Below are 27600 nucleotides of genomic sequence, written 5' to 3'. Positions count from 1 at the left end.
AAAGTTTAATACATTTGATCACGTTAAAAAACACAAAACACAGCCAATCTAACCAAATTTCAGGCATGCATTTACATAAATATATTAAATTAAGAAAAGACATTATACACTTAAACATCCTTTTCACCTAAAATTCATTAAAATCCACAGATCAACAATAAAACCAATTCTCTGCATTTACCACTTCAAGATACAATTGTTCTATTTTAAAGATAACACAAATAACACTTGTTAGAATTTATATGCATTATACATATATTATATATTACATAGATAGTGTGTATACATATGTAGTGTTTGTACAGATAGATAAATATATATACATGGGTGTGTGCACACGTACAGATACACACAGATGTACGTTAGGCCATCTGTACTATTACTGCCGAAGTCTAATGTTGAGCTGGGTTGGAGCTGTTGGATGTGATTATGGTCTTTTGCTTCAGACATGTTTTTCATACCCACTGGACTCACAAAGGCCTTGTCTTTTCTACAGCACATAATCATAGTAGGCACTTCAATACATACTTGTTGAATTAGTAAATGAAGACATGGTGAATAATAGAGGGATGACCAAAGAGAACTGCATATTAAAATAATCTGGCTAAATAAGTCAGATTAGTTCAAAATCAGAGGGATTATCTGACCCAATGACATTATATGTTACTTTTTGGAAAGAATGTGTTATTATTTATAGCAATACCAACTGGTGCAGATATTAGCCCTGCTCCCTTTTATTTGTATCTGTTTTCACTACTTGTTTCTGTAGTCTCCTGCCTCTTATTAACAGAAACCCAAGCATGGATGGGTTCTGGTAGGTTCTGTGAGTAAGACTCTGGACAAACTGTCCTAATTTTCAACAACCTAATAGTAAATGAACTTGAGGAACCAAAATATGTTGGAAAAATGATAGAGATATTTATTCCTTAAAATGGGATAAAATCACAGATAAAGCTAGGAAAGACACAAGAGTTTTCATTTCAGTATTAGTCAATGCTTGTTCGTTATAATGATTTGATGATTTTTTTTTCATTTTAATTAGATGGGTTTCTCTCAAATAAATAGTCTATTATAGCATGTCCTGGGAAATCAAGTTCCCCAAATCACATAGTACCTCAGCTATCATTTATCTTGTTATTATATGGTTCTTGATGAAATGTATGCCCAAACATATCCTGTGAATATAATGAGATATGGGCACTATCTCATTTCTCATAGGGTTGTCAATTTGGTTTCTCAGTGGTAGTATCATGAAAGGGGCATCTATTGTACATAAAATCTTAATTTATTCTAAAAAAGTTATATTTCAGATTTTAAGAATATGAGGTAAAGAAATATGCAACATACACTTTGGGCAGAGACCATACCAAACCTGATCACACCTCGTTCATGTGAATGGAAAGTATCAACGAGTTACTTTTTAGTGCAAAAAAAATGTATAAGGATTAGTGTCTAACTGCGAAGACAAAGCTTATTTAGCCATTATGAATTTTCCATCTCTGTTAACATATTTTAACTTAGAAGATTATAGTCAATTGAGAAACTCACTATATATTTATATTAACTTGCTTATATATGTATACATGTACTTTGGATTTAAGTATCACATTAATTTATATATGCAAACCCCTCCCAAGAAACCCTGAATGAAAGATAATGTCTGTCTTTATGGTGTTCACAAGAGAGAACCTTAGAATAAATGTTGAGTTGATAACCATTTTCTTTTCTCTCTCTCTCTTTTTTTTTTTCGGTTATTATATGGTCTGACAAGAAAATAATAATAGGTTTTAAACACAGACTTTATGTAGATGAAAGGAACCCATTATTTATTTTTTATTTTGTGAGATGACTTACAGATGCCCTATACAAATGATATGGGTAAATGATGGGTGTACCTGGGGTTCATATTTAATGAGGAATTTAAAAGTGCTATTCTCCTAAATGAACAAACCTCTCCATAGCAGCTAAGAAAATCTTCACTACGACTGAGAATAAAACAGCTCTACCACACTCCCTCCCAATTCCATGAATACATCTTACTCTCCTAAAATGTTATTTTAAGGTAATTTCCAAAAATCATTCAGTTAAGAGAAATAAGGGTTGAAGTTGGCTAGACTTTACCAAGCTCCACGGTCATGTTTTTAATATCGAAATGCTTCGGTTCTTAGGTTTCCTACCTTTCTTGACATCACATTAATGACTAGAAGTATACCAATTTGTGTTGGTGTGACAAAGAAAAAGTTGTTAAGATAATAACTGTATATATCTCTTTTTAGATATTTATTCTAGAAAGGAACTTTCTGATGGCTTTGCCAGCATTCACGATAATAGGCCCACCAACTCCCTGGAAGTAATAAGAAAAAAAAAGTACATTTTCTGGCCATGGGACTTTGGTCTGAAGTCTCAGCAAGTTCAAATCTCTTCCTGGGAGAGAGGAAAAGATGATTCTTAAATCTTTATTAAGGGATTAATTTTTATTTTTCCTCATAGATTCAGAATAACCTTCCTCAAAACTGACTTCCAAGAGATGATTATTGCTTGGATAGGCCACCGCTACAAACTTTCCCTACTGTGAGCTGAACCTCTTCACTGGGGTTAGTCACCATGTCTTTCCCGCGTCTATGCAGAAAGAGCTGAACTGCAGCGTCTGCACTGGGAGTCATTTCTGCTCTTTGTTATCTCTTTCAAGATTATAATAGACCAGTCCAGTAGGTTATTTGTCTCCTATTCATCATGAGATATATATAGAATTTGAGCAAATGTGAGACCAAGAGAACGTATTTTTCAGAAAAGCAAAGCAAAGATCCTAATTAGCAAAAATCAACCTACCTCAGGACTTTCATGATGGTGATACTGAGGACGTGTCTATTTAGTCAAAGCCCATAGAAAACAGAGGAGAAGGAAGAAGGGAGAGGTTAAAAAAGAAAGAAAAGGAGGGGGGGAGAAGTCATAGATATCATAGGTGGTATTTTACAGAGATGCTCAGACTAATTTGTTAATCAGGTAACTCCAACTGCCCATGTTAAACCTTATTTCCTCTTAAAAATCTGGATTGGGTTTCTCTTTCATATTCAAAGTTAAGAGATTTAACAGAATGTTAGACTAATAAAACTTTAATGTGTACCTTGAAATACCCTACATACAGCATCTAACCTTGTATTTTACACCTAGTAGGCTTGTTTTATGATTCAGAGATTAAAAACAAGGTCAAAAGCAGGTGGATTAAAAATTGTTAGTACATTGTCATGTAATTAATTCCAAATAAATAAATAGGGAAGAAATAACTGTTTTGAGGCAAGTAAATGACAAAGTGAACAATTCTCTATTTAAGCTGTTTGTATCTGTTGTGTGGGTAGGTTTTTGGCTCTTTATGAGATAGCTCATTAATCTGAGAAAACTTCTCAGTATTCTTTGTGATAAAATAAAAGGTGTATTTTACAATAGTTAATTGAAATAAAATTCCAAGAAGAAGCAGCATGGATGGAAGTACTTTTTTGCCGTCACTCAAGTTTCTGAAATCTTTCCTCTTTTTCACTTTAATAATCTGCCAATTCTATTTCCTTATTATCTTAAACAACTATCAAGAAAACAAGATTCTTTGAACCATGACAAGAATGTGGCAGAAACAGTGGTAGAAAGGTTATTTTTAACTATTTCACTTCACATCCAACTCACACCCAAAGCTTCAGCTCGAGAATGAGCAAGGGAATATTAATAGACATTTTTCTAGCTTTTTATTTCATCTTTATCTTCCCCATCAGTGTTCTTACCAAGGACATTTTTCTTCCATTTTAGACTGTGTGTGTGCTTTATGAACTGAGTAGATGTTGGCTTTCATGTAATGAAGCAGTAACTTTCCCCCTAGCTCATACTTCTTAACCCACTCCTACCTGCCTCCCATCATGAATCATGGAAGATAATTCTACAGTCACGCATTTAAAACATCTACTTGAAAGAAAAGGTCAAAGAGAGTTTTTCAGTCAACCACTTAGTTTAAAATATGTAGCCATCAATTAACCAGCGCTATCTACTTTTCTCCTAAGAACAGAAAGAAATGACTCCAATGACTTTATTTTCTTTGCTTGGGTTTAACATCCATGGCTCTTGCTATCTTCTTTTGAGAAGAACGTGGTCTTTTATTCTAACGACTCACAATAGAAAAGGCAATGACACCTGGGGCACATATGTTTTTCTAAGTCACTTGAGATTCTTTCACTTGGGAAAAAAGCTGGATTAAAAAATCTGGGTCTGGTCAATTTAGATATTTTTAAACAGTAGAACTAAAGGCAATAGAATGCCTTTTTTTTTTTTCTTTTTCTTTTGGGGAAGAGTTGGAAAGATTAAACATAGAAGCAGAAATTTCTGATATTTCAGGTCTTGCTAAATATGTAGCAGCATCCTTATTGTTTTCAGTGAAACTAGGAATGGGAGAATGTGTAATAAAAACTGCACGATTTGACAGATTTAGACAGCTGGCTCCCTCACAAGAAGTTCACATTTGTTAATGTCGCCCACGTTGAATAAGGGACTATTAGATGGTAAGGTCCATTAACAAAAATGGTTGTCAGGACATTTTTTTTTTTTAATTGTAAAACTTTCTGTGATGGAATTCAGTAAAAGGGCTATGCAGAGAAAGCAATGGAGACAAAAGCTTGCTATTAACCTACAGATGCAGGGGACTCATGGTTCATTGCAAGATTTGTCACACTGTTGGGCCAATGAAGTGTTAGTGTGACTAGAAGGGACCACCCCTTTTCTGGGGTAAGAGGGCAATTTGGTCTCCATGCTCATTTAATCCTGAGACTTCTTTGAATAGACTGTCAATTGAATCTAAATTGTGCAAAATTATGCATGCACTTTTTAATGCAGGCTATTGTTCACTAAGCACTGAACCAAGGTTTCTCAACCCATTTCCATTTGGCATGAGGTCACTTGAAACTTAAGTAATCATATATGGAAGACAAGAGCAGTGTACTTAACCAATCTTTCTACATTGTGGTTTCTATATAAATGCTCACTGGGCTTTAATTGCAAATCTCTCCCTTTAAAACAATAGAGAAGTACGAGCTGCAAGATTTTTTTTTTTTTTTTTTTAATTGAGGCTTCTATTCTTAAAGGTAAGGAGCAGGTTTGGAAAGTCAGCTGGTGCTGCATGATTTACACTGCTCTATGATTTAGATTTTAGAGGATCAGATGTTTACAGAAGGACAATGATAACGGTATTGTACCTGTCATGAGGAGATGTGTTTTTTTCAGTAGTGCAAAGAGGCCTTATAGTTTCATTAAACTCCAAACAGGAAGAGCTGGCCTCGAAAACCTTTCAGAAACATGTCTACTAAACTATTTGCAGTTTTAAGTTAGAACGTGGCATTTCTTTCAAAACCTGAACAGAACATGTACAAAACATTTATTGAGACATGAACCAAAGAGGATTTTCATTGAGTCTGGAAGGAACATATACATTAGAAGGCATAGTTGGCAAGAATCATTGTAGTAAAAATTTGTACAAGTGACAGCTTACATAGCCAAGATGTGTTAAAAACGAGTGAGCTCTTCTCCAGAGAGGTTCGATTCAGTGGAAATCTGCACCATTCTAATCACATATACTCTGACAGTCTTGCTATGGTGAAAGCACTTTACCAATGTTTAATGCTGGAATTTTATAAAGATTGGCTGTTTTCTTGCTTTTTCCTCCGTCGTTAAGGATTACATGTTGGCACAGGGATACATTGCTAGATTAGCTCCACAGCACATTAAAGACTGTTTGCTTTCTCACTCCCCTTCTTTCCAATTAAGATGGTGAAAAATGTAACTTTAGTATTTTACAGGACAGGGTAAAGGTGTTTCATCTAGGTGATGTCTATATTATAAAAATAAAATAAAAAATATAAATATGTAACACAAACCCAGTGCCTATTGTTAAATAAAATATACAATAAAAGCAGACCTTTTAGGAAGACTGATTTTAAAATATGCCGTTATGATTTAATTATAACACACTCGAAAACAATCTTGAGATTAAGCTGAGTAACCAGATTTCTCTGCCAACAGAAAAGGTAAGTGCGGAACATTGCGTAATGGGATACACTGATAAAAAGGAAGATTACAATTTTATATCGAGTTGCTCACTTAGAAACTCCTCGGGGAGTTCTGAAACATTCTCTCATAGTATAGTCCTTTAATATAAAAATATTGCCTTTTTTATTAGATCAGATTGCACAGTGATGTTTCAAACTCCATTAAAGTTGACTTCAGTGATTACAGACAGAAAATTCCTAGGAAGTCAAATAATCTCTTCTGGTGACATAAAAATTCCGTTATCAATTTACAATGGAATTTTGTGTAAATTACTCTGTACAAGGAAGTATATATATTTAAAACCCATCTGTTATGCAACCACACGTATAAGGGTTATGAGTGTATGTGTACGTGCATATGTGAACCAATGTGCCAACATACACACAGAGGATTTCCACATTTCTGGAAATTATTTTTAAATTAATAAAAGAGAATGAAATCACAGGAGTGTGTAGCAGGATGACAGTCTTTTTTTTTTTTTTTAATGACAGGATAAAAAATAAATGCCCACTGGAAAGGAATACTCAAACAGTCCCAGAAACTATACAATGTAACTTGTTAGATCCAGCAAATAAGATGTCATGTCAATGATCTGATCAAGAATACCTGCCCTGGTCACTCTGCGGATGTTTCTGTCCACTTGTTCACACTGAGGACCAAGATATCCTTTCTTACAGAGGCACTTGTTCGGTCTGACACAGACACCTCCATGACGACACGCTGGCTCACATTTTGCTGGGTGGAGACAAAGAGCAATAACATCACACTCTCGTTCTGTATGGGAAAACAGCACCCAGTATGAGACTTACAAGTATTTGCTGATAAGGGATGGGATGGAAAGGAGGAGGAAAATGGTCACACAATGGTCTGAAAGACATTAGTAAATACACAGGCAGCAAAACAGGTGTTCACACCCAGGATTACTTGAGAATCAGAACTCAGAGGCCAATGAGAGACATTTCCAGGCGAGCAGAGATCATGAGAAATAAGAGTAATTCTTTGCGGAATTGACTCTATTTCCAACAAAATTCCAGTTCTTGCAACTCTGTTCCACAGGGGTTTTTCCTACAGAGGGCTTTCCTGTTCCTAATCTTTCAAGGCAGGGCCTCAGCACAGGAGGGGCCCAGCCAGAGTGGGCGGCATGGTGGCTCACACATCTCCAATGCAACATGAAGGAAAGGGATTTTGCTTTGGTGGAATGTCTGCCGTGTACACTCCCTTGGATTCCTCCTCCTTCCTGTTTCTAGGGGGCACACAGCATATGCTTTACTCCAATTACACAGTGCAATTGGCCAGTGAGGGGAATTCTGGGTAAAACTTTACGGGTTACTCTGCAGCACAGAATTTCTTCATTGAAGAATGTCTACCACTACAGGATACATAGGGAATGACTTACTGATGAGATGGAGACATAACATTGGATGTATAAATTAATCATAATTTACTAATATGATAAATCTGGGAACTCCAGCCATGGTAGACAAAATCAATACCTTGAAGGTAGTTCCGTATGTTTTGAGGGGACAGGGTCACTTTCACCTTTTTAAATACATTAATCAAAATCTAGGTGACTGTGGTTGACACATAGGAAAGAATAAGAGGAAAAAATAGACTATTTTCTCTTTTGAATTTGTGGGAGATGACTAAACTGTGTGGGTATATTAATCAGGTTCCTGCTTATATCAAAAATATAGTGAATATTTTTCACTGAGCATGGTGGCATGATCCTGTGGTCCCACCTACTTGGGAGGCTGAAATGAGAGAATTGCTTGGGCCTAAGAGTTTGAGCCTAGTGCCTGGGCAATATAGCGAGATCTTGTCTCTACAAAAACAAAAACAAAAACAAAACTACACACAAAAAAACTAAACTAAAATTACAATTTAAAAAAATCCCAAGTAGATTACTTTTATAAAATAGTTTGTCTTATTTTATATATTCAAGCTATTTAAATTTATTCCGTGGAAAAATTAAAGTACTTTATTGAAATAAAACATCATGGGAACTCAACGAATGTCTATATTTATTTATAGCACACATTAATATTTTAATATTAAGGTATGTATAATGGCACTTGTGTTCAAAATGCTTTGTTCATCTTCAGTTTAAACAGGCTGTCACTAGAAGGCACTTGGTAAATATTAGTTAATTGATGACTTGAGGAGACTTGAGAGGTTGGCAAAGTACAGGGTAGGGAAGAACAGAATGGACACTATATAAAAGAAGCTGAGCCATCAAAGGAAGCTGATAGATGATATAATAATAAAAATTTGAATATTATATATTTGGACACTGATCCCTATTTTGATTCACTAAATAAAAAGGTAAACAGAATGAGATCAATAACATGTAAGCATTTGTTTTAAATGACATAATTAATTTCTGTGGAGTTTTAATGTTGATGGTTCTATCCTAGATAGGCAAGCACAGTATTAATCAATCTGTGATATTATTAATGCTGAGCCAATGAAAGCTTAGAATATATACTGTCTGTATGACCATATGTAAAGTAGATAAGTTTTGGTTGTAACTTTTTGAAACAGATATATCTTTAGAATAAAGATAGCATTTATGAATTAAGAATAATATTAGATAGTAACTTGAGATTTTAATTTTCATTGGCAAGAGGTATTTTCGTATTTGAAATAGCAGAGATCAAAATTTTTTCTGTGTGTTCTGTATATGCTGGTTGCTAAATATACATTTTCAACATTTACATCTGAAACTCTAGGTTTCTAAATTCATCTGATTTTCCTACTTTGTGTCAAGTAGAACTTAAACATCACTGTGCATAATCGATGAAATCTCAAGTTAAAGGATAGAATGACCCTGGAATAAATCTCTGAGCAGCTGCACGTCTAGTTGATGGTTCACGAGGGAGTAGCAAAAATAATTACAAAATCTCATAATATGCCTCTAGAATGATTGCGTTTCCCCCTTTTATTTAATAACACCCACTGAAAAGCCCCGTTTTTCAGTGTGCTGTAACAAGAAAGCAAGCAGTAAGGCCAGCGACGGCATTTACGGGGTGTCTGGAAAATGCTCGCACTTGGAGAGGAGCTTTGCAAACACTAAGTCACTGGCTAGTGTGAAATCTCAGAACCCCGGGCCAAGAGCCCCATAGAGATGATCTGGCTGTGCTATTTTCATTTTTCACTTGTTGAAAGGACTCAATCCTTTAGACTTCTTTTTAATGTTTATGACTAACTTATGCCAGTGAGTCATTTACATGAAAAAAATGAGAAAGATTTTCTTTGCAAGTTCAGAAGCAGAGGAGCATTCATGTCATTGTAAATGGCTCAACAGGCATGAGCAGCAGGTAATTCTGGAAGAAACAACTGTTCAATATGGAATTCTCCGGTGTTCAAGGGTTGTCCCAACTCCAGTGTTTGCTAGTTAAAAACAGAAATCACTAACCGATTCTGCAGAAGTCCCCCTCCCAGCCTGGGCTGCAGCAGCACTTTCCAGTGGGGGTACAGTAGCCATTCCGACAGAGGCGGGCGCACTCCGAGGTCAGCGTCTGGGCAGGCTGCACGGTGGCTCTGCATTCCTCAGGCACTAAAGGTCTGGTCAGAACACAACAGTGGAAAGTGGATTTTGGTTGAAAATCAATAGTGGAGTGAAATCTAGCCATTTCATAGTTTACAAAGAATGGCTCTTGTTTTCTAAAGAGACCTTTCAGCTGGGCGCAGAGGCTCATGTCTGTAATCCTAGCACTCTGGGAGGCTGAGAAAGGTAGACTGAGCTCAGGAGTTCGAATCCAGCCTAAGCAAGAGCAAGATCCCGTCTCTACTAAAAGTAGAAAAACTAAGGCAAGAGGATCTCTGGAGCCCTAGAGTTTGAGGTTTATGATGCCATAACAGTCTACCCAGGGCGACAGAGTGAGACTCTGTGTCCCCCCCCAAAAGAAAAAACAAAAAAAGAGAGAAAGAGAGATAGAGAGATCTTTCTTTCAAGTGATTCAGATTTACAGCTTTCTAAAAATACAAAATACACATCAACGAGGAAACAAACTAACCAGTTTTGAACCGAAGTGAACATTTTAGACATTCTTAGAAACTTTATCATGATCAAAACTCACTGAAGAAAAGTGAGAATTATATTGACATTTATATTTAATAACTAAGAATTTCCGTCAAGTGCAATGTTTGAAATAAAGATGGATGGATGTTTTAAAACTTTCCCCCACAGATCTATAAAATATTTTTAGGAGTGCCATCTAAGATAGTTTCATTTGTTGGTGACACGGCTGGCAATATCACTGGGCTGAAGGTATTTCTTAAAATGAACCCCATAGCCTAAAAGCCTCAGAATCAATTTTTCTTTCAATTTTGCATTTCTTTTGTGATAATATATTCAGGCTGATTTTTCTTGAAGAGTCATCATAATATGTAGACTAGTCAAAGTTTAAACCATACAGAGAAAGATATATATATATATATATAAAATGGAGATTTTACGTATATATATTTTAATTTGATTTTGTCTTGCTATGAAGAACTCTAGTAATAGCAAATAAAAACATCCTATTTGCAATGTAAAAAGTCATAGATTTTGTTTTAATTGTTCTATAGCTGCCATCATTTATAGAGGAAAGCAAGATCCCTTCAGAAGATTTTTTATGGTTCTTTTTGTTTTTGAAAATGTTGTCTTTCAAACAGGGTCAGGCTATGAACCATCGTCACACTACTCTTGCCTAATCTTTGGAAAAAATTGTGCAGTGGCACTTTCCTATCAGTCACTGTTATCAGTGCCACAGGGTGGTGATAAAGCTCTTTTCTGTTAAGGAATGTAAACAAACGTTTTCATCACCAGCCAAATCGCTGGCATTAGGATGGTCCAAGCAATTGGATTCCTTAAGTACCATAACAAAGAAGGTGATCATTATAGGTCAAAACCACCATAAGAGGTAACCATCACAGACAGTTTTCTGAGATAAGCAAATAATTAAGTCCTATAGACTCTGTTCGCTGGAGGTAGGTTACTTCACTCAATGGTCATGTCCCTATGGGAATGTGAACAGTGATATTAATTTGGGTCTGTTGGATCTCAGGCTGTTTCTGCAACGACACTTAAAAACAATTCTCCAGCTTCTCTTCCCATTGAAAATTCTATATTAAGAAAACTCCCTTAACTCTATTCAACCTCTTATTTAAGTCTAGAAATGATCAGTTTATATGAAAGTCCCTTAGGGCATTCCATGGACTGAGCATATTTTTATTCAGAAAACATTAACAAATATTTTTCATGTATTCCCCAGTGGAGTCTTTCTGGGAGTCGAGTCAGGAAGGTGGGATGAGGCAGAGAAAATGTTCAATGAGTCTACTAAGAAAAGTAAGGGCACTGCCTTTATCTTCTTCCTGTGGAACACCCCTCATCTGAATGCTGTGTGTCTTTCTCATTTAAAATTCTTATTTTGTTGGTGAGACAAGGGTGGCATTTTTGACCACCAGACAGTAGTTTTCCAGTGGTTGTGAAGTTCTTCTGATTCCTAGGTCATTAGCATTTACTAAGTGGCGTTCAGTAAACAGGTTTTGTTCTAACTGATATTGCAGAATTCTGTGCATTTCTGTTCTTTACTCGCTTGTTCACCATCTCTGAGTCATTTAAGTAAAGAGACCCAGAAATAGAGTGTATCAAAAAAGTATTATACGTTATAAGCAATGCAGAATTTACAGGCACCCAGCTCGCATGCTGGTCCATGAGATGGATGGTTTATGCCTAAACAGATGGCTCTGAAGAGAAGACATCCTTTAGATCAAGAACGTAGGTGAATTCAGTTAAAGACAGACAAGATGTTGCCTTTTTGAGGCAAAGTATCGGGACACTGACTGGCAAAGGAACGAGGGTGGGGAATGAGTGGGGAACATGGATCCAACATGGCAGTTCTTTAGGGAAGGGAATATGACCCTTGTTTCTCTGTTGATCCCCCAATCAGCAGCTTTGACCCTGTTTTGCCAAGCATTCAAATTTACAGAAACTCAGATTATAGACTGAATTCTAAATTGTTTTTTTGCCTAAGGTAAATGCCAATCTCTCTGCAGATGTAATAATTATTTCCCACTTGTGCTTGTTTACAGTAGCTTTTATAGGGCTATGTGGCTGTCACATCTAAACATTATAGTTCCCTCAAGTGTTTATTTAAATACCTGGTAAAATTATCTTTTTTCTTCTATGAAGTTGATAGATAACTTTCCTTACTTAGCACATTAAGTATTCTCCCTTTCCTTTTTAAAAAATACTTATTTGTTTCTTTAAATGTTAGACCCTATGATCCTTCTCTTTTAGACTGTCATTCAAGCCTGAAAATTATATTAAAAAATCACTAGTCTCTTATAGAACTTCACTTCTCTTAAGGAATGAGTTTTTTTTTTTTTTCCCTTAAATTATTGTTTGGGATTCATTGAAGGCACAAAGAATTAGGTTACAATGATTGCATTTGTTAGGGAAAGTCCCTCTTATAATTGTGTCCCGCCCTGATGAGAGATATGTAGGATAAAGGAATGGGTTGTTCTATCTCCCTCTCCTCTTCTCTATTCTCTGTTGAAAGGAAGGTTTTCTGAGGGCAGAAGCATACTTGGTACTCAGGTTCAATCACTTATATGGGCAAGCTCTGTGCTCTTTGTGGGGAAAAGACATAAACAGTAGAGGCCCGATCAGAGGAAGACAGAGATGCAAACACAGAGATGATGCAGGGTGACCTTGGCTATGGTGCAGGTGCACATGGACTGTCACAGAAATACAGATGAGGGAGCACTTAGCTTAGGGTTGAGGGACGTGAAGCCATCAAGTATTTTATCTTCTTCAACTACTTATATTCATAGGAGTTGGGAAAATACTGCGTAGCTGATAAATGTTTATTAAATTGAACATATACAGTAGTAGCTTTCTCAAATATACTCTATTCTCTGGAGTATAAACTCCATAAGGAAAAATACTTCCTCTCTTCTCTTCTGTCTCCCCAGGATCTCGAAGAGTGTGTTGCACATGGAAGATCCTCAATAAAAATCTGCTAAACGGATGAATGAAATTACTAAGAATATGGAATTTTAAAAGGGTTTTTGATTCCTATCTCTGTTATTGGATGAAGATATTAGGAAAAAACAGAGTATTAGGGGGAGGAATATCACTAAAATCTAATTGCTGTATTCCTGTATCATAAACATAAAACTAAAACCCCTCACTGTTTCTCTCTATTGCCTAAACTAACTCATCTTATAAAATTCTTCTCAGGTATAGTTAAATTTATTTTAAAAGATGTATTTTATACTACTTCTAATAGTAAATAAACAAAAGGTTAAGAAGTGAAGGTAATTATGAGATAAAGATATAGGATTGTTTTCTCTCCCAGATGGGTAGTAAGTCAACACATTGAAATTTGTTTCTCTAGTAATATACCTGTATTTGGTAAACTCTAACAAGGATTGTGGTGACCCCAACAAAATACCCTTCCAGTCACACTTTTTTCTGGTGACACTGTCCCTTCTATGGAAAAGAACGGCGCTCTTTTATATGGAATAAAGAGAAAGGAAAGGGATTAGAACAGTACCTTTGAACATTATTATTACTGTAATGTTGAAATAGAGTATCTTATGTATACATAAATACTACACATACCCACCTAGATGGGGTCTAAACAAAACTCTAGAGTGTCTATCTATGATAAACTCATTTTTATACTTATTTTATTAGACTGAAAAACTGAGTATTTTCATTATATTCTAATAAGATTCATTTAAGTAGTCTGGTTCTTCTTTTAAACAATCACTTTTTAAACTGTTGCACCCTTAGCTCTACTGAATGAAGTCAGAAGTAGCTTTCAAAACAGAAAACGTGCTCAGAAGGTGTTTAGACTTGTAATAAAAAATACAGCAAGCCCGTTTGTTGACAGCTATCCCCACAGCCCTTGAATTTAAGTTAAATCAGAAAAACATATTTCCTAATCCATTCACACATGAGAAATAATGAAACACGAAAGGGCTAGTGTAGAAAGCTGCCCAACATTCTTCAATATATAAAGTATTGTTTTCAGAAATGTAAGACATTTTCTTAGAAATCTACTTTGGCTGGCTTTGTGTAGCAGTGTAAAGAGTTGGATACTTTTCTGAAAATAAAGAAAGAAGCTGAGAAGCCTAAGTAATTTATAACACACATCATACTTGATGACTTTTTGTGAACAGCTAAGGCCGACAATGAATGTCTCTGGGCAGTGAGATTATGGATGGTTTTAATTTAATGATACTTAATTTAATAAATGAAAAATAAATCAATAAATGGGAAGTCCTCTGTGAATTCACAGGAAGGCCCAGGGATAAATCCTGTCTGAGCAGCACTGCCCTTTGGAGTGGGGACTGCAGAAATCTATTTTGTGGTTTACAGATTGTAAAGGGGCTCCTTCTGAAATTTTTGTTAGGCATCCAGATTTTAAAACCATTTCATTGTAATCCAAGATCGCTCACAGATCATCAACAATACTGTTATATAAAATCTTGACCCACTGGAGGTTTTAGAAGATGAAATAATTCTGTAGGCAATCTTGGACAACAATCTGCTTACAGTGGGATGGGGATACAGGAATCCTCTCACTCCTTTAAAAGTTATGTTGGAACACATGGAAAGGTCTTCCCTTAGACCTGTAACATTTAGAAAACTATGTTTCCTCCATGCTTTCCCCCATTCTCATGAATTAGGAAAAACTGGTAAGTCTAAATCCTCATTCCCTGTAGTGTAATCCCTGAGCAGGAGCACCTGCGGGACCTGGGCGTGGATCAGAAATGCAGAACCTCAGGCCTCGCCCAGACCTGCTAAATTCCAACCTGTACTTCACCAAGTTGGTCAGGTGATTCACATGTGTGTTCAAGCCTGAGAGGCCTGGTTCTCAAGTAGGACTATTTCCCAGCTGGGGGCAATTAGTGTGGCCATTAATTAGTGAGCTTGGGAGCTTCCAAGCACTGAGTGCTCTGAGATCTTATGATGGGGTGGAGTCTAAGTGGCCGAGGCAGATGGTTTACTGCATTTCCTCATGCTATAAGCAATTTGGTACATGGTGATCATCCTTCACCCCTCATTATCTGTAAAGCCAACACTCAACACTTTTACCCTCAAAAAGGATAGGGAAGGGGGCACTTTCTCACGAGTAGCTATAGATTGCACTCTCTTCCATCTGTGCAGCTTGAAGCACAGCCATACACACCAGTCTCGCAGTGGCTGCATCATCTATTTTATTACCTATTGTAGTGCTTTTCTTCAAGGTCAGTATGATATTTCCCCCCTCATGACCTATTCCTGTCAGGTCAGTATTTCTCTCTTGAGCGTCAGTTTCCTCATAAGGAGTAGAATTCTGGATTCTGACGCATTTGTCGCATGTTTTATGAATATTCACAGCCATTTCGCAGCAGCTTTAAAAATGATAATACATTTACAAATTCAAACACAATCATAATCCAAGAAGAGCAGAGCTAACGGAATCCATCCCTGTATAACCAGGCAATATGCATCTCGTTGGGACTTCACGGCCACCCTGACGGCCATATACATTGCCTAACAGTATTTTCAAGTACTGTTTGAAGTACACCAAGAAACTGAATGGCTTAAGAGTTACTGCTTTCATTTTATTCTTAAGGAATGTCTTTCTTAACATTATATCTTATGTCGGCTGCAGAAATATACAGAGGGTGCCAAATAACGTGTATACATTTAAAGAAAGGAGACAAGTGTATTAAAATCATAATGCTCAATGTATACTGATAACAACAGGTCAATACAAGTCACATTGAGAACCTTTCGTAATTGCTAACATCAAATGTGACTCGAGTATTACAAATGTAATACGGGGTTTTCCCGTCTTAAAATGTGTATACTTTTTTTGGCACTCTGTGTATTTTTATATATTTCCAAGTAACCCTGATATTACAATAAAGAGAAAGAAAACCTAAATTAGAGGATACCTGTAAATTTGTGTACATCATGAATTATAAGAATTTTTTATTTGTATTATATGTTTCTAAAATTCTAATTTAGGAGGGACAAAGCTAACGTTCTATCATATTTCTAGGTAGCGTCTAGAGATTTCTTTGTTTCTCAATGTTCTGGATAAATGGGGCTTTCTTTTTTTTTTTTTTTAAGACTAATGTTATCTTCATTTTGAGGTTTTCTGAGATTTAAAAGTCTCATTCCTTACCTATCCCTCAAACGCTCACTAAGCAGTAGTATTGACTGGCTTTCATGAGGCAGTTTGGGCCTGAGTCGGTGCTGAAGGCAATGGGGACAGAAGCAGGACTAACTTGGTGAGTCAAGCTATCAGTTTGGCGGCTGAGTGCTAATAATAATACCAGACATTTCAAAAATACTTGTTGAATTTTGTTCTATGGTTAAAGATGCAACCATAATAAAAACAAATGATGAAGCCACCTACATTTCTCAGTAGCTTTCATATATAACTCTATCCTCATGACAGAGGGCTGGCTTTGTTATCCTTAAATTTAAAAGATCAGAATATCGGTGTATCAAGATATTTATTAAATGGCCTCCACATCACTAGTTACGGAGAGTTCTGGAACTCCTTCCTGGTCCCGTATTCCTTCCATTCAACTTCAGGAAAAAGGTGGAAAGGTACCCACATTTCAGCTGCTAACCTCACTAACCAAACATCAATCCACAGTCCACAAATATCTAAAAGGGTGGGTGGCTCCCCTGTCCTCAACTTGAATGCACTTTATTTAATACACTTTTCTCAGCTATCCCTACACACTGTATCTGCTTAACTCCATGTGTACAGAGAAAAACCGAGAAACGATTATTAATGAAACTAAATGACAATGTTATCTGCTTATAGATAAAAAGATGAGGTCCAGTTTTATCAATTTACCTTGAGTATTTGTTGTATTATATTGGCAATGTCTTAATTTCAACTAAAATTATTATATTTTCAACTATAACTGGTCAACTATAATTATTAGCAGTGAATATAGAAAAATAGACATTTCTATGTAATTCAAAGTATATGTCCCTGAAAAAATCTTATATTCCACAAAAATATATGCTAAAATAATGGGGCTGATATGGCCTGAATGTTTGTGTCTCCTGCCCAGTTCTTAAGTTGAGGCCGGACACCCCCCATATGTATTAGGAGGTTAGGGCTCTGGGTAATCAGATTTAGAGAAGGTCAGGAGGGTACAGCTTCCATGATGGGGTTAGTGCCCTTATAAGAAGGGTCCCCAGGGAGCTTGTTCTTCTTCCCTTTCCCTTCTGCAAGGATGATGGGCGAAGGTGGACATCTGCGGGCCAGGAAGTGAGCCTTCACCACGAATCTACCATGCTGTCACCCTGATCTTGGATTGCCTCCAAACTGTACAAATAAATGTCAGTTTTTTAAGCCACCTAGGTATTCTGTTATAGCAACCTAAGCTATGACAAAAATTTATGGAAACAAATTGGGTTGGGGCAGACCCATTAAGATCTGTGCAACTTTGTAACTAACGGGCTAAGGAAAACAGAAGTTGGTACCTAGGGAGAGAGTCTGGGCAGCCCAGTGAGCTGGAAGCTGCTTCAGGAAAGATTAGAAACACACAAAAATAAAACGGTGGTGGTGGGAACGGAGCTCTGGAAAGAGGAAGTGCAGCCTGCAGAGAGCCATGCAAGCCTGGGGCTGCCTTTTGAAGGAGGCACCTGGTGCAGGCACTAACTTTTCATTAGAGCACTCAGCTGAGAAGGCTTTCTGCCTGTGCAGCAGTTAGGCAGAAGGCACAGTTGCTTTCCTTATAATTCTTGCTACAGTTGCTTGAAAAGCTATGTAACTTTCATGTTATGCAGATATCATTCTCTTTTATATATGAGCTCATTAGCATTAAAGAAAATCGTACTGTAGCTGAACAGGCTTGGGTGGGGAGTGAAACTAGGGTGAGTTTTATCCACCTCAGCACTTTCTGGACCATTAACCTGTCAATTTGTAATGTATGATGTTCTGGCATAGTTTTTTTCCTCCCTAAGTGCTATTTATCTGAAATAATATTTTTTACATTTTTGATAATGTGTGCAATCTCCTGATTTAAGCAAAAACAAGCTCCTTAGGGGATAGGACAAAGTTCTCATTCATTTTCTTCCTCCATAGTGCATAATACAGTACCTTCAACACAGGAGGCATGCAAAAAGTACTTGTAGGCTGATCAAGTCAGGAATCTTGGATTCTATCTGTATTTATTCTGATAGAATACAAAAATAAGAACTGAAAAACCAAGGCTCAATCAAAAAGCCAATGCCATTGCTTTCTAGAATAAAGGAAATAAATTCTGTTCAGAGTTTATGTCTGAAACCCACTTTTAAACTTAAATATCTAATTCATACACCATAATTGAGAAAAATGTTAGATATCAAATATTGTTATGTAAAGTAATACAACTAGTGATTTTTTCCCATGTATTTATACATCTTTAGTGAGATGAAAGTAAGTCAGGATAATGACAATATTAGCAAATAGAATAAATAAATAACACTTTGATAACAACATAATTCCAAAGACTTAAAGAATGCAGTATTTTGGGCAGCACCTGTGGCTCAGTGGGCAGGGCGCCAGCCCCATATACCCAGGGGTGGCGGGTTCAAACCTGGCCCTGGCCGAACTGCAACAATAAAAAAAAAAAAAAAAAAAAAAACCAAACAGAATGCAGTATTTTTCTTTCAGAGTTTATCTAAAAAATAAATTCTTATCTCCTACTTTCCACTTACAAAACAGCAGATCTACCAGTGTTTTAATTTCATATCACATGAAGGTAGAAATTTTAAATATCACTCAATGCTTTCAGGAAGAAGAAAACTTGCAACAAGTTTCTGTCCTATAGAAGAGCACCAAAGTGTCAATTTAAATTCCTAAAGATTATTAGGCTGACATAGTTCCAGATTTTGATGTTCATTTCTCATTCATCAGTGTTGACAAAAATAAGTCATTTAAGTAACAATTATTTAGTGCCACAAAAATGAATTAGTAACAAAATGATGCTAAGATGCAATGTTTTTTCCTTATAGCTGTATCTTCCTCTAGAAAACATCTTAAAAAATAATAAAAATTGCATGACCGTTTTAGACACGTCTAATGCTATAGTAAATCTGCCTTTATCCCAGATACTGCAATAGCTGATGCTTGCACTGCCGTACAGTTAAATCTAAGATGTTCAGAGGATCTAATAATACTGGATTCTAGTATTATCCCAGAAGGGAGAGCAGTGGTGATGGTGGTAGTAGACATAAGAATTTTTTTTAAAATATGCTTTTAAGAGTTTTTTGCTCTTAATTTTAGGAATATAGTCTTCATTATTCATATTTTCCATTTTGTATCTTTTGAATGAATGCCAATTCAAAATGGCAATTCAATCAAGTTTTTATTGCAATGAACACTTACTACAGGAGCTGATATACCAACATTCAAAGTTCTAAGTTGACTATACTTAGTATAAAACAGAAAATTCCTTGGAATGCTGGGGTTATAGGTCACATCCCCAGAAAACAGTATATACATATAGGAAGACCGGTATATATTCTTACCATAAAAAAAAAGATGAGAGGTGATGAATATGCTAATTAGCTTGGTTTCATCATTTCACAACACATACATTTACTTATCAAAACATCATGTCGTATGCTGTAATCATATACAAATCTTATTTGTCAATTATACTTAATAAAGGTGGGGAAAAATAATGAATTTAGATTCATCTTAATGGTTGTGGGAAATGAGTGAAGGATTTAGAGGGGAGAAATAGAGTCAGTTTTGCATTTTATAAATACAAATTGTCAGCATTTTGACTCAAGGCATATCGTTATTTAAAAAAAAAAAGACAAACATTTTAAAGTAAAATAACCACATACAGTTTTTTTCATAACTCATTATAAAATATTTATTCTGAAATAGGTGATGGCTCTCTGTAACACGGCATGTATTACCTGAGTATGTTTAAGTGTACTTGTGCATACGTGCACGCATGCTCATTGTGTTAAAGTGTGAATAAAATTCTAGTTATACTTAAGCCATTATCAGGTATTATTTATGCATGCTTATCCATTCATTACAAGTTTTGACTTTGATCTTGCCCAATTCTTTCGCAATGTATCTTTAAAATTTCAGACGGTATACGGCAGCTTAGTTGAAAAGGCGCTGTGCACCACAACATGAAATACGGTATACTAAGAATAAAGTGTAAGCCAGCAGATAAGCGTAGATCTACTTTTGGTTACTGGATACGTGAAATAATAATAAGAGCAAAAAATGTAGAAAATGCTTCCTTGTCTTTTAGACTTCAAATCCACCACGCTGAATGGATTTTTATAGGGCATATACTTGTTCATGACCTCTAGTGTTAAGAAATTCTGTCATGTTTGAAAACTAGTCCCTAGTGGAGCCCGTATCCCTGTTAATAGCTGAAAGGTCAGTGGAGCTGCTAAACAGTTTGTATTACTGTCAGGGTGGCCATGAAAACACCACCTGCTGCAAGAGGGCTTGGCAGCTGGGTCAACAGGCACTGTGGGAATTTATCAACTTAGGGGGGCCACTTGCATAAAACTCTGACTGATGAATTGGGACTAGACTGGCTTATGGGGTGAACGCAGTTCTATTATGTATGACTTTCTTTAGGATGGTAGAGCTGCCTGCTGGCTCCCTGAGACCTGTGTGAAGGAGAAACAGAACTGATTTCCTCTTATGAAGTGACTTTTTTTTTTTTTTTTTAAAGAAAGCACTCTTGGGCATCCAGCATAATGAGTAGGATGAAGATAGTAAGAAAAAAATAAACAAAGAGCAGTAAGTGGGGCCGTGGGGGGAGGAGACCCGAAGGGCAATTTTTGCTATTGGTCACAGAGGAGTTTGGGATACAACATTTCTGTAAAATGACCTCTCAGGCCTGGAATTTGCATTGTTAATTTATAGACCTCCTATGGGAATGATTCATGTGACTTGGTTGGGTAACAGACAAGCAATATGTTAAAATATAGAAACAGTGGGTACACAGTAATTAAATCACCATGATTAAGAATAATTTTGTTTTACAAATTCCTAGAGCAATAAACCCTGAAAGCATTTTGGAAATCAAAAAACAAAGGTCATTTGGCTTAAGTTCATTTGAAGCAAAAATTAAGAAATTTTTGCAGTAGTGTGAAAAACTCGTGTTCTATGAAAATAAAGCTTAGAAGTTACATACCTCTGTCAGAATTCTTTAATCCCCCCCCAACCCCCCAAGAGCACTGGCTTAGTTCTGGTAAGATTTAGTAAAGAGAGCAAGCATCCAAGGCAGGACTTGGACATTTGAAAACTAGGTATTCAGAGTTCTTCTGTTGTTTTTTTGAGACAGACAATCATTATGTTGCCCTTGGTAGAGTGCTGTGGCATCACAGCTCACAGCAACCTCAAACTTTGGGCTCAAGCGATCCTCCTGCCTCAGCCTCCCAAGTAACTGGGACTACAGGTGCCCACCACAATGCCTGGCTATTTTTTAGAGACAGGGTTTCGCTCTTTCTCAGGGTGGCCTCAAACTCCTGAGCTCAGGTAACACTCACCCCGGCCCCACAAAGTGCTAGGATTACAGGCATGAGCCATCGTGCCTGGCCTGGTATTCAGAGTTCTTTGAAACTCCATGGATATCTTAAACCCAATTTTGGAACTAAGAAAACCTTAAAAGTTGAGATAGCAACTGAAAATAATCCTGAATTGTATAGAATGAATACCAACAATATTGAAGAATTTAATGTGTCTAGGTCTACTTCAACAGTCAATATTTAAAAATATTAAATATATATTATTTAATTACTTACACAGCCCTCTGTAGAAATGGGGCAGGGGCAGAATGATGATCTGTATTTTTTTGATGGCCAAAAGGGCACAGCGCAGTGAGGTAGCCCACACGGGAGCTCCCATGAAGGAAGATTCGGAGACGGGACCAACTGGCTCCCTGTCTCACCAGGGCAGACCCACTCTTAGCCTTGACTAGTTTCAGATGGCACTAAGTGAAACTGAAATTATTGCTTAGATGTCGTGCTTAGTACACATGTCTCAATCTGTCTTCCAGAACTGCTAGTGGAAGAAGCCCCACTGTCCCCAGGCCAGGTTATGCTGAACCCAGTACAGAGAGTTTGGGGGACCCTGTGAATTGGCTGAATCTGCCTGGTGGGGTTTTTTTTTTTGCAATTTTTGGCTGGGGCTGGGTTTGAACCTGCCACCTCGGGCATATGGGGCTGGTGCCTTACTCCTTGAGCCACAGGTGCCGCCCAGGTGACTGGCGTTGATCCTAAAGCACCACTCTGCTGTGAGATGTGACTTCCCCATTCATGAAGATATTCCTGAAGTGTGTTCACGATTCCAAAGTGAAGGAAAAATTCATTCCTTTTCTGCTTTCCTAGGGAAGTTTTTTCCCCCTTAAATAACTCCTGAGTTCTAGATTTTTTTTCATTATAAATAATGGTATATAAAATTTATAATAGGTTATCTTAACATCCTGTTCTGAGAAGGCTGTTCACTGTAAGTTATTTGAAACTTAAATAAAAGATTATGTAACTAGTAGCCTTAGATCTAATTGTTCATAAAGATGGGGGTAATGCTGGGACTTTATCTGCTTTTGCCAAAATGACTTAAGAGATACTCATATGATTTCTAAACTCCCTCATTGTGTGTGTGTGTCTGTCTAGAGCAAACATAAAAAAAACCATAAACACACCAATCCTATGGTAAGAATGTAACTTCTGTGACACATGATATAGAATATAAAAATTTTGTATTTTTATAATTTGGTGTTTTTCTTTTCCAGGGCCATAAATCAACTGGTATTTGAGTTATTCCGAAACCATCATTCTAACAAATCTGGGGTCTTCTCTATTAGAATGCAATTAAACTAGGAGTTTAATTTGTGTTAGATTTTTGATGTAACAAAAAACAACCTATATATTGTTTTTTCTAGGTGATGAGGTTTTTTTCCCTTCAAATTCTGCCTCCAACGTTTTAGAAAAACTGTTTTGCTGTGGCGCAGACATCCTGAATGCTACTATGCTAGTAATTAGCTCGTTTGTTTCCAAAATAATCCTGCTCACATACTTAAGTATCTGCTTATACAGAACTTCAACTCATCCGGGAAGAAATACTATAATAATAAATGCTGACGGCCAAATCGAAACAGCATGAGGCTCCCAAAAAATGTTTATGAAAATATTTGTTTTCTTATAGTCAGTTTAATTTTGAAATTTATGCCTCTGCCTGTGTACAAGGACAGTGTCTCCGGGACTCTGTTACTTCCCCCACCTTCTGAAAAGCAAACACACATCTTAACCCAGGCCCCCCACACGACATGACTCACCAGGAGCAGGCACCATAATGAGAAGTCAGGCTTTCAGGTATGTCACTCGGAGACCACCCTACTTGAGGAGCCCTAAGATCACAAAGCCAAGGTCCCTCATGGCAACCCGGGTAATTAGACACTAATAATAGATTGGAGGTGTAAAATTCACCTCAACTCACCCACAGACTAAACAATCCAGATGAAAAGAGAAAGAGTTTTGTGAGAAGAGAAGAATTCATTACAATACTCCTAAGGAGGCTTGCAAAAGCGGATCAGCTTTGACAACGTAATGGAGTAACAATGACTACTTTGAAACTAATTGCATTCGATCTAAGTGAAATCCTTACACCTCATCATTAATCATTAGAAAGGCTGCTGTTTTATGAATTAACATTAGTTTGGTTTTTATTCTTAATGTTGCCAATTTCAACAATCACCTAAGTGTCTGTTATTTTATTTTTTTTTCATTCATTTCTTTGCTTTTCTCAAACAGGACATTACTTTCACTCTCAAAGAGGGAAAAAAAATCACTGTGAGGTACAGGTGGGCATTTCTCTTATTGTGAAAGAAAAAGGATAAGTTGACAGAAAAGTAAGGCGGTCAGGCTACGATATATGCGATGTGACACTGTCCAGAGACCATCCAGAATTGATTATTCTTCTCTTTGTTGTGCAGAAGCCAATACCCACCTATGTTTCTCTTAGGAAAGAACATGTTTTGTGGCACAGAAAAGGGACAAGAATGTCCATTAGTCAGTGGCTTTGTCAGGAAAATATACAGTTACAAATAATATTTTTTAAAATGGGACTTGATCGATGCCTTTAATAAAGTTTCAGATGGCTAGAATTTCTGCTTTTGAAAGAGACTAGAAATTCAGGAATTTCAATTTACAAATGGGCTCATGAAAATAAGTGAATGTAGTAGGAATATAAAACTTGCTGCATGTTGGGGCCAAAGTGTAACTAGTACAAGTGTTCAATAGTAGTCCTACCCGTGAGGATACTTAGGTTTTGTTACGGTTGACTGTTTCTAAACTTACGACTAATGTCTAATTGTAGCAGCTTCTGAGAGTTTGAGTTTTAGCCATGAAATTAACAGCTGACCAGTGACAATTCAAGATGACTGGAAAGTGTGGACGTAGTGAGGGGTGGATGGGAGGAAGCAGGGTGAAGAGAACATCCTCTTTAAGGGATTAGATATACAGATCTTCCCTTCACTGAGTCAAATAACAAAACGCTTCTTCAGGGTTCATTTGTTCAGTCGTAGCACGCTTCCCGAGGGCTGTGAGCTTTCAGACATAGGGCTTTGAAATGAGGCTCAGATGCTGAACTGCCTAAATACCTTATCCTGATGACCTTACAAAAATCATACTAAGCAGCTGCCGTGCCTCCAAGCCCGTGGCTCCTTTCCTCAACACTAAGGAGGGTTTTATTGCCTCCAACATCAGAGCCTATTCTGCCTCACACGGCAGGGTCTCCTCTCGCTCTTCACTGGGGCCTCTGATTCCATAAACATCATTCTGCTCTGTGGTGACAAGAGTGACACAAACGAGCTTTTAGAGTTCTGCGGAGTCCAGTCCAGCCCTCATAGACTGGAGTAAAGGGTCTTCTCAGGACAGCCCTTGCTTAGCCTAAGGAAAGGGTAGAAGCATTCATCTCGGCTGCTTGCTAAATGTAACTTTTCCATTGCTGGTTTGAATGAATTAAAATAATTTGAGTAAGAACATTACTTGACTGAAAGGGATGACAAGAAATCTCACCTTTTGGGATCTATAATTTTGTAGAGTTTTCCATTGTGACTCTGGGTCATACTTTTGCTGCTTGATAAAATGTAAACTTCACCTGTTGAAGGGAGAAATAACAGTAAGTAAATTCATAGCATCATGAGACCTTACTTCCTACTGCCCAGCAGATACACTGTATGTACCAGCACCACCCATCCTCGGGAGAATCACTTCCTAAAGGTTATGAAAGACTCCCACCCATCTACCTCCACAGTGCGCATGCCCTGGACTTCCTTCCACATCCAGTCCTGCTCCAGGCAGGCAGATAGTCTCTCTCTCCTGGACTCTGGCAACAGCCTTCTAACCGAGCTCCCTGTTTCTTCCCTTGTTCTTCTAGGGGTACCCTCAATGTGTCAGCCGCGATTCTTTTCAGAGGACTTAGATCATGTAAGTTGGTTCACATTCCTTTGTTTCAACGCCCTCCACTAGCTTCTCATCTCTCTCACAGCAAAAGCATGACCTGCCAGTAGCCATGAGGTCAATGCTCTGCCTCCTCTCTCCCTCTCTCTGTCCCACTGGCCCCTTGGCATGGTACATGGGAGGAAGCTTCTAGTCTCAGGCTCCCGTCTCAGCTTCTTGCTGTCTCAGGCTCTGTCCCAGGTCCTGTCTCAGGCTCTGTGGTCCTGTAGGTCTCCACTAGATCCCCTTTCCCCCTCCTTCAAGTCTAGGCTTAACTATCACATTTCCTGACTGCACTATTTAAAACTCTGACTCCCCCAACAATCCCTCTTCACTATTAGATTTTTCATCAAAGCAATTATTTTCTAAGGGAAACATTAATTTTTTTATTGTCCCCCCTTTACAATATAGAATTCATGACATCAGTTTAGCCTTTTTGTCTCTTTCTCTGTTGCCACGTCCCTAACCCTTAGAACACAGCTTTGCGTAGAGTAGGTGCTCAATAAACATAGAATGAGCACTGAATGGACAAGTTTCACATTAATTGATGTCTGTGCAACAATAAAAGACTTTGGTTACCAATTTGTTTCTGTTAATTATCAATGGATTTGGGGCACTCTTTTTAAATCTTTAGCTCTTTAAAAGATACTAAAATATATTAAAGCAAACATTGAAGAAACTGAGAGAGACACAGCGGGAGGGCAAGAGCATGTCGCTCTATCTCAACTCTAATTCTCTAACTCTTGGTGCTAGGCTGTGCTCATGATGATGAAATGCAGCAGGTGGGGGCTGCTCTCTTGCAGGAGAGAAGCACCCTTATTTATTTCTACTTCTTCCATAAACTCGATGTATAGGATGGGTCGCAAGAATAGGAAATTAGTATTTATAATTACATGTCTACCCGGTTTTGAAATTTATATTTGATTTCCTCTCAGGAAACAGTCCCCATTCCACTCGATTTTTGTGCATTTAGCACACCCTACTGCTTTTCTGCTTTTAAAAAGAATTTTATGAGGCTTCTACTAAAAATGCAGACACACTGGAAAAAAATAAAAATGAAGGTAAAAAGCAAAGGAATGTAAGAGAAAGAATTAATACTTTATTTCATCAAGCACTTTATATAATATACTTCATGTAATTCTTGCGACAATTCCATCCTGATTTAAAAAAGAAAGAATACGCAATAAAAAAGATCCCCACCACTTTTTATTTCAAACGATGCAAAAAACTCAGCTCGTTTTCTTCTCTTTGACTAAAGCTAAGGGGTTTCACGTTAAAATGTGAGTCAGTAACAGTGTATTTCCTTTAGTTATAAGGGACACGCAGAGTCAAGATGACATACGCTTTATTTTTTTGGTTGTGCTCTCAACATAGTATTCAGTATTCACAGACATTTAGGATATTTTAAGCAGTGGTGCTAATAATATGACGACTGATAGGAAATCATTTGTAGTAAGGTCTGGGAAATCAAAATAATTTAGTCACAACATCATCCCTAATTCTGTTGCCAATAATTCAGTTATTTTTAAAATCAGAGTTTGCCAATGAAATTAAAATTATATTGCAGAGGCTGTAAGTGAGAAAAGGTATCTCTCTAGTTCCTTCGAGTAGGGTGGGAGAATACCAAGGAAAAAACTTAATTACGAAATGCTTTAAATCCTGTGACAAGAAAAAAACAGACTGGACTTCTGCTGTTTAAACTGTTACATTCCTGTGGCTCTGAAATGTCCTATATGTTTCAGAAATCTTCTTTAAGTCCCTTACTAATTCAAATGAACAGCATGGAACTATTTGTGGTGAATTCTCCATGTGATACATGCAAACCAAATCTGGACTTTTAGAGAAAATATTCTGAATTACATTACATGGGAAACATACGCTTCTTTATTTATGCCTAGAAATCCATCTCTGAAGCTTAAGGAGAATGTAGCCATGATTTGTTTGAATATTATTCTTTAAATGGAGTCATTATGAAAGCTACATTGACCCCTATAATTTAAAATAAGTAGAGAGTAAAATTTTTACATGCTGAT

At 37.1% G+C, this 27600-nt stretch overlaps 1 protein-coding gene across 2 annotated transcripts in view; it reads right to left on the bottom strand.

The window, feature by feature from the left end:
• Positions 1 to 1261: 1261 nt before the first annotated feature.
• Positions 1262 to 27600, bottom strand: part of HHIP (hedgehog interacting protein) — a 93398-nt gene continuing 67059 nt past the window's right edge. Inside the window, exons 11-14 of one of the 2 annotated variants that reach the window (XM_023513456.1) lie at positions 25145 to 25226; positions 9494 to 9642; positions 6685 to 6813; positions 1262 to 5860 (exon numbers count right to left, since the gene is read on the bottom strand). In XM_023513456.1, coding sequence (XP_023369224.1) covers positions 5850 to 5860; positions 6685 to 6813; positions 9494 to 9642; positions 25145 to 25226 — 371 coding nt within the window. In that variant the 3' untranslated portion in view covers positions 1262 to 5849. Of the gene's footprint in view, positions 5861 to 6530; positions 6814 to 9493; positions 9643 to 25144; positions 25227 to 27600 lie in introns of those variants that run through there. The other variant, XM_003790191.2, reaches the window with a different exon arrangement.

The sequence above is a fragment of the Otolemur garnettii genome, unplaced genomic scaffold (assembly GCF_000181295.1).
Source record: "Otolemur garnettii isolate 467f Iridium unplaced genomic scaffold, OtoGar3 scaffold00041, whole genome shotgun sequence".
Classification (NCBI taxonomy): Eukaryota; Metazoa; Chordata; class Mammalia; order Primates; family Galagidae; genus Otolemur; species Otolemur garnettii.
The sequence above is the reverse complement of the archived record's forward strand: the minus strand, read 5'-3'. Positions and strand labels throughout refer to the sequence as shown.